This window comes from Daphnia magna, linkage group LG1, assembly GCF_020631705.1.
Source record: "Daphnia magna isolate NIES linkage group LG1, ASM2063170v1.1, whole genome shotgun sequence".
Lineage (NCBI taxonomy): Eukaryota > Metazoa > Arthropoda > Branchiopoda > Diplostraca > Daphniidae > Daphnia > Daphnia magna.
The window spans coordinates 16,974,822-16,990,945 of NC_059182.1; the positions used below are offsets into that span (position 1 = coordinate 16,974,822).

General features: G+C 39.8%; 2 protein-coding genes across 3 annotated transcripts; both read left to right on the plus strand.

The window, feature by feature from the left end:
• Nucleotides 1-2,199: 2,199 nt before the first annotated feature.
• On the plus strand, nt 2,200-9,125 carry LOC116926338 (dopamine receptor 1). 2 transcript variants are annotated; one of them, XM_032933196.2, is made up of 6 exons: nt 2,200-2,581; nt 4,598-4,733; nt 6,550-6,664; nt 6,860-6,935; nt 7,000-7,206; nt 7,373-9,125. In XM_032933196.2, exons 2-6 carry the CDS (start codon nt 4,692-4,694, stop codon nt 8,700-8,702), a joined length of 1,770 nt encoding a protein of 589 aa, XP_032789087.1. In that variant the 5' UTR covers nt 2,200-2,581; nt 4,598-4,691; the 3' UTR covers nt 8,703-9,125. The 2 variants fall into 2 exon arrangements, with proteins under 2 accessions (XP_032789087.1, XP_032789093.1); XM_032933202.2 differs by having other exon boundaries at nt 2,200-2,453.
• A 4,499-nt stretch (nt 9,126-13,624) lies between these two features.
• On the plus strand, nt 13,625-15,009 carry LOC116926344. Its single transcript, XM_032933205.2, has 4 exons — nt 13,625-13,808; nt 13,983-14,202; nt 14,266-14,455; nt 14,536-15,009. The coding sequence occupies exons 2-4, from the start codon at nt 13,984-13,986 to the stop codon at nt 14,751-14,753; spliced, it is 627 nt and encodes a 208-aa protein (XP_032789096.2). The 5' UTR covers nt 13,625-13,808; nt 13,983; the 3' UTR covers nt 14,754-15,009.
• The last annotated feature ends 1,115 nt before the right edge of the window (nt 15,010-16,124 follow it).

Below are 16,124 nucleotides of genomic sequence, written 5' to 3' on the forward strand. Positions count from 1 at the left end.
TGTTTAATAATGAAAGAGAACAGCGTAAAGTATTATTAACTATAGCATAAAGTGGATGATACGCTTCAAAGGTCATGGGCCGAGATGGACCGTATATGCAGTCAATAAAGTCGGATCAAATTATTCATGGGCGGTCTCGGTTAAAAGAGTTGACGAAATCCTTTTTCGCTGTCGGAAATCTGATCGTTTTATTGTCTGCCAACTGTCGTATTATGTTTAGATCTTTTCACAGACACTGACCAGTCGGCTATTGTTTTTCTAGATTTTTTCCAAACACTGGACACCATCCGTCAAGGTGTTTTGAATATGCACGCGTGTGAGGCCGAACAGCTTGCGTTGCCTTGATGACGCACTTTGAACGTCACCACTTGTCCGACTTTTCTTTATTTTTTTTTTTCCTTTTAGCTGATACCACGCGTCTGTTGATTGAAAGTTTGTGCAAAATCTGTCGATGGCTGTGAAAAATCAATAAATTATCGTATTTGTGCAACGAGGTTAATCCGATTATGGCTTTTAGCTCTATGTGGATGGAGGAAGAAAGAATAAGAGATGATTGGAAAAGCGGAATGAATGTTTCTATTTTGGACAATGCTTTTTAAGCTTTGTATGTGTATATATAGCTACTTTTGGTTTTCTTTTAAAAATACTGTAGGACTATTGATTTCTTGACATTTTCTCCAATTACTGGAATTTCAATAATTTTTTTTTTTGTTTATATCAAACACGATACGAGTCTCTTCATGCTGTCTGGCTGCTTACATAAAAACCGACGCAATGTCGTATGAAAGCAGACAGCAATCACAAAAATTCCAGACGTCATTTATAGCGAATTACACGCGCAGATCTGCGTGACAATCCGATCGCCTTAAATATGTTTTTCCTCCTAAATCCTCTCGCCTTATACAGTTTTATTTTTGTGGCTCAATACCTTCAACATTTTTACTTGTTTATTTATTTCTTATAAGTACCACTGAAGAATGTATCAAAGGAAAAACTTTGTTTGAATTACAGCACGTGATCCTTACATACAAATAAGCCAAGAATATTCTGTTGAGAGATCTTTATACAAGGTAGGCTGAAATTTAATCCTTAGATTCCTCAAGTTGGTGTCCTCTACTCACACGCACATTCGTTGGTGATAGTGTCTTTAGGTATAAAAAAAAAGATTTTAAAAGTTTGTGTTGAGTTAATATCATTCGTGTAGTTCATACAGCCATACATTTACAATAAATACCTTAACATGCATATGAGGCAGTCGCATAGGATGTTGATCTTCTATTATTCCAGCGCTTGAATAATCGAAAAAAGCATCTGAGTGGATTAGTGCTTCATCTACCTATATAAACCTGACTCTTTAACTTAATTCAGATTAAATTAATTATCAAGAACACGTCGGAAGATAAAATGTTCTAACTTATTGACAACTATTGCAGCGTATTATACAAATTTAACGACTATGATGGACGCAACTATATCAGATTAAGAGACCTAAACCCTTATTGCATTTTCTCTGATACTCAAATTTTATAGACGATATTTCGTTTTGCCAAACACGCAACGATGTCATTGCAAGAAATTGCGTCTCGTTTCGCACACTGTTAATTTATATGCGTAATAACTCGACAACTGTGACCCATCGATCAGCCGTACCTCCTTCTGTGCTCCGCAATCAGATGATGTTATTACATCGGTAATTCACAGACTGGAGAGCCCATAGAATTATGAGTCCCTGTTTACGATTGGGCATTAAAATATCGATTGGCAACACACGACAGTCCAAATGCCATTTTTTACAAGCAAAATGAAAGGGCCTTGTTTTTTTGGGTCAATTTTAAGTTATCGGTTTAATGTATTTTAATTTAGACATACAAATTGATGCCCTTTGCCTGCATTGCTTGATTGAATCATTCTAAAACCAATAAAAAAATCCATTAGTTAATGTGTTACTAGCTCAACTTTGATTGAATTACATAATCCGAAGCGCAAGTTGATGCGCGTGACGACGGCCATACGCAACAGTAAACAAATAAAGGATTAAATACAACCAGCATTCAGAATTGCGTACATAGGGGAGAAACTAAGCCGAAAAAGGGAGTCGGCGCATCTACTCGATGTGTTTAAACTTTGCCTTTTTTTTTTGAAGACCGACGTGGGATCGGAGCGTGGCCGTCCGTTTCACGGGGGTTCAACCGCGTCGGTCGGTTGCGCATTCGCATCAGTCGCTGTCCGGCAGTCGTTTAGAGCTGCCGCATTATATTCGTTCGGTTCTTATTTTCTTCATCTCTGCGTTTGTTGTTTCGTTGCAGAGTGTGCTGGACATTTATTTCCCCTCGTTCCTTAATACCACACACCCAAAATTATCTTTTTTTCATATCTCTATTACGGATCTATCCGATTTCTGTCCTCCCCATTGGCCTGATTGCCCCCAGACGTGCCTCAATCCATCGTGTGCGGTGAGTAATTACTGGACGGGAAATAAAAAAAAAAAAAGAACTGGGAATTTATTTTATCCTGGACGTTGACTAAGTACCGCGACCGACACATTGTTTCTCATCTTCATCCAACACAGGCGATGGAAAAAGTAAGCTGGCCATTTACATCCCTTTTAATTTGAAAGTTTAGCCAACTAAAAAAAGATTAGATTTTTCTTTCCGGAAAAAAAAAAATAGAACTGATATCGAGACACACGTTGTATAAAAAAAAAAAAAAATGAAGAGATTCAAACGTCAACCGCACAAATATTTTTTGTGACCGTCACGCGTGAATAGTCATTTTTTGTGTGCCATTAAGAAAAATGAGCGCGGAAAATAAGTTTTTCTGTACGTAGTCTTATTTTACTCTCTAGACGTCGTAATAGGTTTAGATGCAGTGCTTGCCCAAGAGGGTTCGTTATTTCCTGATGGTGTAGATCCTTCAGTCGAGTCGGGTACCCCATGACGGATGAAGATTTTCATCTAGGAAGAAAAAGGAAATAGTACATAAGGTCCAAACTAAAAAAAAAAGGGAAAGATTTCTGCAAAATTCGCTATATATATTTTTAAAAAAAGGAACGTCGAATCGTTACGACAACCCCAAAGTCAAGTCAATTTGCAGATGGTTTGACGTGGAGTTGGGTCAACGTATGGGCGTAGACTGCACGAAAATGATGGTGTTTACATTTGAAATGGCTGATCGATCATCGTATTGGACGTCCAGTGACGATGGTCGTGAACGTGAAATTTTTTCTGCAACTTCCGTTAGTTGCTTACGCATCTATAAATGTCTTTCCTTAACGCACAAGCACACGTGTGACTTAATGATGGCGGTTAGTTTCAAGATTAGATCGACCTCGTTCTTCCATTTGTGATGCCTAAAATACATGGAGCACAAACGTCCGTGTGTCACGATCCGCGAACGTCACCTGAAACCGGATCGTCTATTTTCAGCAAATATAAATATCATTTTTTAAATGCTTGGTCTAACAGCATAAAACGAAGAATAAATGTGAGCTGTTCTGGTGGTTAGGGCTATACCTTTACATAATACATTCACATATAGTGTGTCTGCTACCGTGGCAACGCTTTTGTTACGATTTACAAAAAAGAAAAGAGTCTATAAAGAATTTAGGGTTATGTTTCGTCCCTCAAGAGATTTATCATAAACATGAGGTCACTATATGTGATGCAGACTTGTTGATCGAAAAGCTATAAATATTTTGTTGTGTCTGACCTTCCTATAAAGTTCACGAGATGCGTTTCCAATTCTCTGCGTGTACGCGGCAAATGTCCGCTCGGTCGGTCAGCATGTGTTAAAAATCACGAGAGCGTGCACGAGTAATAAATCTATACTGAAGCCAGGATTTCCAGTTGAAGAGATCCTCGTCTCCGCTCCTATATATACCTTATAAGCAATTGACACGTTCGAACTTGTGGGCGTTGGAACCATCAGAAAGCGCCTTAGAAATCAATCATTTGGAAATCTATTGTGTCTAAACTATTTTTATTTTCACCAAGAAAGGAATTATCAATCGGTTGGTTATCATACAAGAGGATGATAACCTATTGGATCAGAGCCCATTACAAAAAAATAAGCCGCCGGAAACATATTTTTTTTTCCCTATGACTTGAAGGGTAGTCGTTTCAAGTGCTGCCCGGCAGTGGTTAATCATCTATAAAAAGAAAATAACAGATTTTTTTATTTTTTTTTTAGCCCTAGATACATATAGGACGGTAAAAAAAAGATAACAATTTACATCCAGGGACTTTGGAAAGCCAAGTCTGCTGCCACAGCCATAACGACGAAAGTGGCGGTCGCCCTTGCGGAATTGAATTAAGAGCGCAGTTGCTTGGAAAAAAAAAAAAGTATGAAACAAGTGAAGAGTCACGTCCGTTGAGGCGATGACAAAACTTTTATGTCTTCGCTTCTTTGCACAGAGAGAGTATTTTCGAGAGACAAATCGAAGCCTTTGTGTGTGTTCTTTCACGCCCCAATCGATAAAAAATGAAAAGAAAAACGGCCGAGCTGGAAAGGTGTTCCTCCTATACACTTGACATTTTGTTGCTAATTTCGCTTAATTTTTTAAGCTTCGAAAATGATTCATTCTTTGTTCATTGGGCAGATGACAGCTGACGACGATTTACCTGGATTACGATTCATTTGACGATAAATCAAATCAACACTAAACAAGTGGGAGTCAATCACGGCGAATAAAAATGTCCCATTGGCCGTACTTCCTCTCATCCGTTGATCTCCAAGTAAGTTTTAATTCATTCCGACAGTTTTGAAAAATAACGTCAAACTTGTTTGTGTTGTCGAGCCATGTCAACGTTCTTTTTTTCACTTGAATAGCTTCCATGGCATTTTCGCCTACAACAATTTGAAAATGCATAAACGTATTTGAAGTTGGAGGACGTCTTCCGTGTTGCTTTAACAGTAAAGCAGACAATAAGAGGCGTCGCTATTCTCATGTCCTTTATTTCCACGAAACGCTTTAGTAGAAAGACGCCGTTTTTAGTTTTCCATCAGCAAAATGTTTGATCATCGATTCGTTCACCTTTTACTTGAATTCGTTCATCCTCCCACGCACATAAACAAAAATAAAGCGGCCACGATAAAGCGGAAAAATTTAATGGAAAAAGACTTGCTATATTTTTTACGATGTGGTCGCTATAGAAAAATATGAGCTGCTTTTTTTAATCGCTAAAGGCTATGTCGCATAGTCATAAGAAATGGGGACAAATCACGAACCCGCTGGCTCTGCGACTAATGATTGCAAACGTTGGATGTTGACGGATGACTCGTTATAGTCGTCGAAGGAACGCCCATCGGGTTCATGGCCGTTGCCTTGCATTATCCATCCATCATCGCTAATAATGACGTTGTCAATCAAATCGAGTGAGACAAAGAAAAAAGGGGGGGTACAACGAGAAAGTCGGGCGTCTATAATGGGATGTTCAGCGTGAAAACGAGTCTAAGACGCACGTTTGTAAATATATGTTTTTAACTAATTAGGTTTTTCTTATTGGGTGGGACCTGAAAAGGCAGGGACAATGGCATTCCCATTAAGCGAAATCTCATCTAAAGTGAGTAGTCGAATGGAATTGAGGACTATAGTGCTGGTAACTTGCTGAAACAATGATTTACTATTCCATTATAAATAATTGGTGAGTATAGGAAAAACAAAAAAAGAGAAGAGAAAACTTTTGTTTTGATGCAAAGTGCTCAAATTGCGGAATCCTCCCAAAAACTTGAATCTCCAGATCGTTTTTCACTGGAAACAAAACAAGTTTTCTTAGGGCTTGTATTGTTTTTGAATTGGAGGGGTTTTCTAAAGACGTGTACATGCATTTTCGAATTCAGCATACGAAAAAATGGTTCATTCTTTTAAATTTTGCAAACGCATTTGTTATTACCCACCGTCTACGTTATTTATCTTTCCAATTCTTTGTTTATTAACGCTGCGTTTTAAAAGAAAAACAAACGTTATTGAGTGGGAATATAACTCGGACATTCGTCGAAGCGTGGCTCTTCAATATTGATCCGGCTTTATTAAACTGGATAGTATATCCAAATTTCCTTAGGAAAGCTGATGCTTACGACACATTGCAATGCTTTCAGCTGTCCAGCAAGACATTCGTAGCGATAGACATTGAAATTGTTCGCCCATCTTTGAACTGTTGTACACTTTGACCTTTAAAATCCTTCTTGCTGTGAAAGTTTATTGATTTCCGGGTACATACCCGTTTGCAAAAGTTGATTCCCATTCTGAAAGCAATTATTTTTGGCTGATTTTTTTTATCTACACAGACTCTGTGCTGGCAAAGAAAGTTCCTAATATGAGTACAAATGCGTGTAACGAGTTAGCTTGTATACAACCCACGCCTTTGACCCATTCTTTTATATCGATTAACCTTTTCATCAGTTTGGTGTCCATGTTTCATTTCTCAGACGTGTCTGTATACATCGTATTTAGAATTCTAGGAAAACCCATCACACGTGTGTTTCCCCTCTTTGAAATTGTAGAATCACGATAGTAACTCGATCGAATATTCATTTGTTAATTCATTACAGAATGGAAGCGTCGAAGTCAATTTGACTGAATGGCTACTGACGACGAACTCCAATAATAACATAACCAGTGATGAGCAAGACACGGCACTAGATCTCGCTGCTTCACTACTTGTTGGTAAGTGTGTGTGTTTTCCTATAATCATAAACGTATTGATTTAAATGGTATCTATATACGTACCAATCACTGCTCTTTTGCATGATAAAAAGGACGTGCTCATTATGTATACACGATGTGCCCCGTTAAAAATAACAAACGTCATCATTTGCGTGACTATGTCTGTTGATAAAAAGGTGTATATTGTTACATTAGGTATCTTCTTGGCTGTGATTATCTTCTTGTCGGTGGCCGGCAATTTACTAGTCTGCATCGCCGTTTATACTGATCGGTATAGTGGGCATATTGATTGAACAATTTCCGTATAATATCAGTTGGGTTTCGAATCCTTTCAGGACTTTGCGCAAAGTGGGCAATTTGTTTATCGTTTCACTAGCCATCAGCGACCTGTTTGTGGCCTGTCTGGTGATGGTCTTTGCTGTCGCCAACGATTTGCAAGGATCGTGGATTTTTGGCGATCAATTCTGCGACATCTGGGTCGCCTTTGATGTCATGTGTTGCACTGCCTCTATCCTCAATTTATGCGCCATATCCATGGACAGGTAGAATTTACATTGAGATGCAGCCTATACAGTGTAGTAAAAAAAAAAAAAAACTTCAGAGGCTTTTGGTGTACGTCATCACGAGTCTGGCGACGGCTTCTTGACCTTATTTGACTAATTAGTCACATCAATCCCTTGTAATGAAATGCCCTCCGTACTTTTTCAGGTACATCCACATCAAGGATCCACTGCGTTACGGTCGCTGGATGACTAAACGAGTCATTTACAGTTCAATAGCAGCTATTTGGCTGTTAGCAGCCCTGATTTCATTCCTGCCTATTTCGATGGATCTTCACAGACCCGTGCATGAAATGACATTACAACTGGACGATCAGCCATTAGAATCAACGTTTGATGAAGACCTGGGCATCTTGTCAAGCGACATGATGGCCAACACGCCAGTGGACGCTTACACGGTAACGAAGATGGGCAATGAAAATGAAGAATCAGCTGATAACGAAGGATTAAACAGTCAATCGGTACTGACGATAGCGCCATCATCGCATCAATGCGCACTGGATTTAACGCCGACGTACGCCGTTGTATCGTCTTGCATCAGTTTCTATTTACCGTGTTTGGTTATGTTGGCCATTTATTCGCGGCTTTATTTCTACGCTAAAATGCACGTGCAAAATATCAAAGCTGTCACACGACCCGTCATTCTTCTCGGACGTTTCGAACCGGATGCCAACGATTCCGGTGCCTCGGATCCATCGCTTCCACAAGAGGAAAAATTGAAGAAGAAGAAGAAGAAGAGGAGACATTATCAATCTCCTACTCCACCAGGGACGAGCGCATCTTCAACGACTGGACAAAATAGTTATCACGTCTCTGATCACAAGGCGGCCGTCACGCTGGGCATCATCATGGGCGTGTTTCTCATTTGCTGGGTGCCGTTTTTCTGCGTCAACATCGTGGCCGCCTTTTGCAAGACTTGCATCCCGCCCATTGTATTCAAAATACTCACCTGGCTCGGATACTCTAATAGCGCTTTCAATCCCATCATCTACTCGATCTTCAATCTAGATTTCCGACTGGCTTTTCAAAAGATCCTGACGGCAAAGACGCGCTCCTATTGCTGTCACCGGTTGCCCGATATCTACGAGTCACGCTCCAGAGGTAATTCGGGACAGAACGGCGGCGCGGCCATGCAGGGCTCATCGAATCAAATGCATCCGCAGCTCAGCATGGATCACTTGAGGTCGAATCAGGAACAGCTGTTGAGTAACGGCCATCATCAAATGCAACAGCAGGTCTCTCAGCAGACGGCCGTTACGGATAATGAAGAAGGGCATCACCTTGGGCGGCCATGTTGTGAACAGGATGATGTTAATGCGCCTTGCACCAGCGTGCTGGTAGTGTCCACGTCTTCAGGGCACATCACCAGTTCCAATAACCTGATGAAACCTCATCACCACATTCGAAGGACTTCCAATAGTACGACTCATCGGAAAGATTCCGGCCAGCATTTGCTCGTCGCCGAGAAAGTCGTTTGATTTATTACAACATAAAATGCTCCTTTTTTTTTCATTATTCGTTATCCATTTGTGAATAATTTCGCACAAGACTCATATGATACCTAACGGCTTATGATGTGTTATTTAGTGCATACCATTCGGGATTGTCCGACCGAGTCGAATCCTAGTCTTTTACACACAACAACCTGTACATGTAATAAGAAGATTTTGTATAATTCCAAATTACCAGAAAATTTAAATGATACAGTATAAATAAACATATATTTAAATAAATCTATTTTATGCCTAATGTGTATATGCGAGTAAATAAAAATCCCGTTGTTCTGGCGCCGTCGTCATCACTGACGATCCAATATCGTGTCGAATTATCAATCGTCTGTTTTGTTTATTTTTTTCATCTTTTTGTTTGTACGAATACACGTGAAGTGACCCCTTTAAAAAGAACTCGTCAAAAGTTACAAGTTATTCTAGTATAATATTCGTTCCACATTCGTGATCACGTCACACCTTTGGCGGAAAGCAGCAAAAAGGTTTCCCTCTAACTGAATCGATCCATCACGTTCGGGAATCCTTCAAAATCTAGTCGACTTTTTGCGTCACGATTTCTCACATTTCGAATGCGTGAAAAGGCTTATTTCCTTGAAAACTGCATGATCATCAAATTCATTCGCAATCAGATTGCAGCGATCGAACATTCGATTTAAAAAAACTGAATGAAATTCAAACGCATTTTTTTTTTCACGAGAACTGCGCAATATTTCATCGTCCTGAGCCGAGAAATCTGAATCGACATGCACATCTCAATTTGCACAAACTCTATTAAAAACGACAACGAAGGCAATAAACAGCTTAAAGAATATTCGACGGATTAACTTTGACTCGACGGGATGATAAGTGGTTTTAAACATAAAGAACGTTACCCCCCCTCCCTTTTATATTCCGAGAATATTTTCGAGTTGTTGAATAAATACAACTTGGAGAGAGCTCTATAGGCCTCTGAGTGAAATTCAACAGCTGTTCATACGTGAATTGTTATCTAACGCTCGTCTCCATTCTTACAACGCCATCCCCCGTCTTCCATATATATTGCAGGCTTGTTTTCTTCGGTAAGTAGAAAAAAGAAGCGACCCGACAAGTTTCCAAAAAGGGGAGAAAAGAGTTTCTAAATAAAAGAAGGCACAAGTGGAGTATAAAGATAAAAAAGAAGGGGAGGGGGAACGGCCTTAGATATATTATCGATTATATGGTCGATTGTACGCTTTACTCGGAACAGAGGCAGTAAACATCAAAGAGGAAGAAAGACGACAAACAGAACAAGCTAACGCGGCAGAAAAACGTTCAAGTTTAATCTTGAAAATCAGAAGCAATTGTGCTCGCCGACTATACTTCAACGTGGCGTTCACCGACTTAACAATTACAAAGATTATACAAATGAATACGTTATTATTTACTATATACTATTAAACAGCAACATATACTCATCCTAATGTACCTTGTGACGCTGATGTTGTCCACTATTCACAACAAACCCCGTGCTCTAGTCGTTATTCTTGCACAGAGCGAGATTACGATTATTAGAAAGGGGCGTCAGGTTCGTCATCTATTAAAACTCTTTCCTTGGGTGTACTATATAGACACGACAAAAGCAGCTACTTTTGCCTGACTCACGCTGTTTGATCCGAAAAAAAAATAATCTAAAGAACAAAGTGTTGGATGTTAAAAATTCTTTGTCTTCTCGATCCAAAAAGAGTCGTATAACAAAAGAAACGTAGGAAATCTCCAACTGAGCCTTACGTCTAGTATTTGTTACTTTTAATACTAGGATTTAAGGCTCTATTTGGGTCAGTGTCGCAGGCAACTCTCAATAGCGTGCTGCGTATATAATGAAGAATATATGTATTCCTGGGGCCTGACAAAAGCTTCAAACGGTTAATGAGTGCAGTGTCATGCCGAGCCAACGTAACAGACGACCCATTAAAGAAGAAAACTATAGGCTTTGAACTCTTTTGTAGAAAGTTTGGAGCTGAAACTCACGGCTCTATATCGGGCAGCATCTTTTTGCGCTCACGTAACGTACACCTGTTCTCCTTCTACTTGAGAACATTCAGCGTATTTGCACCCCAGAATGCAACCTCTTATGCAAAACACTCTAGTTGATTGTAAATTCACGTCGGTATATAAACAGTGATGCGGACCTGACTCATTCGATTTTGTTCAAACAAAGGAGGAAGAACCGTGCCCATCAACGTTTCATCGGTTACGCTGTGATCTACATAACCACGGGTTACACAAGAGTTGGTCATTGTGCAGCAAGTGTAGATTAGCCGAGAGAAGTTCCTTGCTCGTCATGTCTAGTATATACCTACCCACTTTGCGCTTTAATTACACAGACGATGGAATTACAGCGCATCAGGTAAACCGAGACTTGATGAGCTAGATCATCTTTTGCAAAGATAGATTGGCCATCCCGTCTTGAATATCAAAGAGGTTTGTCTATCGGTTTCCGTGTGGGTGTCTCTATTTGGTCTTGCGGACTACATCCGCACATGTAGTCCCCATTATGTATCTTGACGATTTTACGTTACCAACACATGACGTCCTCACTGGCATTTATACGCCATATTTTCTTTATTATTGTCATCGTGATGCCGCCCACATGCGGCCCCCATCTTTTGTATCCGCACGGAGCTAATTCGTATAGAAGCGTACATGCAAACATCCAGCTAAATAATAGTTTATTCCTTCAAAAAAAAAAAAAAAAAAAGCAATTAAGAAAGCCTTTTTGAAGGGCTTTGTCATTATGCTAAAATGCTGTGCATCGTTTCCGATTGACAGCAAACAGGACTTTTTGTTATTATGTGGACTCATCAAGCTGCTCATTCTTCATCCGTCATCGATTTTTTGTGTACCAAGAGATAAAAAGAATGGCATCTATGCATCAAGGCTCTATTTCTGTATATAGTAGACCTGAATAACTCTCTTTGGCCTGGCGTATATATCGCCATATAATGCTCTCTCTGCGATTTTACCCTTTAGCTCAGAACAATGGAGTTTTGTGATCCGTCCTTCAAACAAGACGTTCCGCAAATAGCAGGCAAACTATTCGTGCGGATTAGTGATTTTCCATCGCCGGAAAGCCGAGCATTATTTCCTTCATTAAAGGCGGATGACTTCCATGGGCCCCCCAAGTCAATTTTCCATGAAATTGCAGCAATGTTGTCTGATGAGTACCTCAATATCAACAGAAAGCGGAATAAGCAAACAAGACCGAAATCTGTTACCAAGGCATTCAAAAAATCGTTGACTGGCTATTCATTTTGTTTTTAACTGTTTTAATAATAGAATGCAGCAACGAAAGTATGCCACTAATGGTTAACGTTACTATTGGCCTTTCAGGTTGTTTGACTAAAGGTTTTCCTCCCGGCATATAATACTTGATAAACGTACAATGTTGTGCACATATAGGTGAAACGAAGGAAGAATAAGCGCATTGCCTCTATGGTAGCCGTCCATTTTCGATTGTTGAAATCAAAAGCAAGAAGATGAAAGAAGGTTGAGAAAATCTAATCATTTCTTTGTAACAGAAATATACGCTTCTCTATGGGCGAAAATGATTGTGCTTTTGCGTGTGATGGATATACGGCAATATTCTTGCTTTATGAATCGGATCACATCACCGTACATTAATAACGGTGGCTACCAATAGTGAGATTGTAGGTCGGCCCTTTTTTTTTTTTTGAAAGAGAGAAAAATAATAAATAAGAGGTCAGGTGGAGGAAAGCGGAAATGACTGTCGAATGCGATGTGTGGCAGAGAAGATAACTGGAGAACGAGAGACAGAAATAATAATAAAGAAAAAGGAGAAATCTGGGGGTCATTCCACGTCGCTTGAATACCAAAAATTGACATGACGAAGACGACCAATGAAGTCCTCAATTTCAACCTGTGTCCTTTGTTTCGACAGACTTTCTAAAATTATCCACACCAGCGGAAAAATAGAACACAGTAGAAATGACGAAGAAATTAAATCGTGATGAAAGGTTGTTGGATTCAAATCATTCACGCACAGTCTGGCCCGAATCTGAATACAGCTTGTTTTTTTTTTGAAGAATAGAAGACGCCCAATCGCCAAAGCCACCAAACTAGAAATGACTGGAATTCGTTTACTATATAGGAAATACTTTCATAACAAAATTTGATCGACGCTTCTTTTTTTTTTTTAGAATCTAATCTATAGCAGCCGTGATATGTCCCGACGACATGATTTGATACCACAAAGTCCCACACAGAATGGGAAATTTAACCTGCTGTCTAATCGATTGAGGCTATAGAGAGAACTAGCGGAAAATAAAATGCGTTACTATGCGCATATAATTTGTCGAAAGCTAAAAAGGCAATCGGAAGCGTTCGATAGCGTCGGATATATGAAAAATTCAAAGCAATTCTTCCTTTATTCATCGCTATAGACATCGATATAGTCAATGTGAAACTACATAACATTTTTGGTAGAATCGAATCCGTTATACGACGGTGGGAGTTGTGTAGGCTTCCGCGTCTTTCTGAGTTCTGGCCGGCCCTAGTTAAATCCCGAACCCTGTCTCCCGTTGTAGATGCGTGATGTGAATTTCCTTTCCCTAGTGACCCGACGTCAATAGCAAGAGATACAAGTGTAGAATTTGATTGGCATCGTTGTTTTGTATCTGTCCGCCGCCGTGTGTCTATACGAAAGGAAAGAAAAACGAAGAAAAAAGGAATGAGAAGAAAGAGAGATATCCGGCCTGATCCGGAAGCTAACAGACACTACACACCTTATAGAAAGCTGGTTATTATTATAAGGATCTTAAATACATTTAGGTCGTCAAAACTTTTTTTTTTTTCTCGGTATAGCCAACCAGGAAACCAGATAAATACGACCGTCGTCCATCGGCCGGTTAATCACTGCATCACTATCGTTGCCGGCGTTCAATTCGTAAAGCTCCTCGTCTCGCCTTTTCTCGTGTGTTAGTGGTCCATTCGTATCGCCTGCGTTCATCAGTGATTTACTATAAATATATACGTATATAGATACGTTACCGTCTCTTTCATTTGATCCAATTTCGTATAACCTCGTCCAACACAGACAACGTAAGTCTCTGACAAGAGATAGGATATTTTCCTCCCAAGTTTTTTTGTTGTTGTTGCTATTTATTTACAGTGATCAGACATCGTTTCTGGAATTCGTATTAACTGATTCATCGTATCGATTTTTTTGTCTTTCTTCTGTTTCTTTGATGCTGGGCCGTGGAATAATAACAACAGAATGAAGACTGTATGTTTGGCAGCGATAGCGATGGTACTAGTCATGCTGTCATCCACTTGCAGAGCGCATGATGATGTTATTGACGCAGTAGCCATTTCGTCGGAAAGCAAGTACATCGGGGCCGACTCCATGTCCCTGTTGCATAAAATATCGTCGGGAATGATCCAAGGGTTCAACAACACTAGTAGAGACCGTTCGTCTCGACAGAAACCTTCCGTGGTATAATACAATTTGGCCCAAAACAAATTACCCTCTTCTTGACTTTTGTTTGTATTCAAAAAGTGGACTGAACTCATATCACGTTTGCCCGTCTCGAAACTCTTCGACGTCGGAACCAATGCTCTCAACGTTGCCCGCTTCTGGCCAGCTGGATTGGCTTCGCTGGTTGTCGGTACTGCCCCCACTACCGGCGCCATCGTAGGAGTTGTGGCCATATCCATCTTTATTATCGTCATTTGGCTCGTCATCTACAGTAACGCAACTCTACAACAAACAGGAATTAACAGCTATACTAATCCATTCTTGTTAATTTTTTGTGTGTGATGCGTCTAGGTATTGGAGTGTTGCCCGTTGGTGCAGCGCTGTTGGGCCGGCAAGACTTTGGCGTGGATTCACCGTACGCTGGCCATCCAGGAATGATGTTTCCTCAAATGGCTCAACAATCATTTCAAGGACCTTATCCGTACAACCAACGATTCCAGCGGAGCCTGGCTGATGCCAGTCGAACCGTCTTGGATGCCATCGGTCAATTCGAATCGAAAAACCAATAGAAGAAGATGCAAACACGATCGATTGTTTACGCTCTTTTGTTTTCCAAATTGATGCAGTTTGCTCCATTTGTGTGTCTCGCCTATTTTATTATTCCGTCCCCATGAAAACTTGTGAGATCTGGAATGTTTTGCCCGTCTGTGGTTTTATTTTTTAATTTATTTCCTGCGCACTATAACAAACGCAAAGGTGTACATTACCTATGCATATCTATACATATATAAATATAGAAGAATACAAATTTCATTTGTAAAATAACTGTGCAGCTCTTTATAGCTTCATTGTATATTGGAGCAATATCTAAATGGAAGAAACGATCGCGTTCATCGATTCGAAAAAGACTGATGAAATATTCAAATCTTTTACCAGCTGAGCAACGTTTTTACGCGAGAGCAGAGTGTGTTCACTCACCGGATGTATATAAGAATGCACTCACCAGCAGTTCAGTAATCAGTTTGGGTGACAACATTTTTCATTCATGGAATCTTTGAGTAGGTAAAACAAAAGAAACAGTTATTCCAATCGAAACAGTGCGTGAGTCAAAACTAAAAACTCCGATTCTTTTACGCTTTCTTTTCAACATGTATATATAAGCTGCGAGAAGGTTGGGTTAAAACTTTTCGCGTCGCAAGGGACCAATAAATTTGTATGTGGTGTTGGTCTGAGAATTCGATGCAACTAACACAGCCCTGCGTATTTTTAGCATTCCCGTATGGATAATTCAAATAGTCTTAGTAATTTTATGGGATTATAATGCATATAGGATAGATCCCACACCAATCCTCTGTAAATATTAAGGTTATTGTTTTCTTAACAATTGCATGTTTCTTTAACGAACTTTAAACGCACTTGGCTGCTAACCAAGAAACAGATTACGTAAAGCGTAAAACAAACAGCAAATCTTTTCTTTTTCTTGCGAGTATTTTGACGTAACCTTTCTTACATAGAAACCGCACCATACACCAGCGTTTGCAAACGGTCGCATTTACAACGACATAACGGGATAATGGACGGTACATTGGACCGTACCATGAATATGTAATTGATGTCGACGTCACCGAGGTCTAGAAAAAGAAAAAGGCGCATAGTTTGATGACGTATACATGTCCTAAAAACATCCACAATTGATTTTTAGATGCCACGTAAAACTCAATCAACTCTTTGTTTCTCAATTTCTCAGAATGGTATGGCCTTTCTAAATAGATAAAGTGCAATCGTAAATTCCTCGGGGATAAAGGAAGAGTCTCTGCCGTATAACCCAAATATTCAGCTGATGCACATTCAAAGGCTTTATCGTGAGATTGCACGACTGTATCTCGTGTGTGGAAGAAAGAGAATATAGAAGAATCACATAAAGTTCTATATGTGATTGC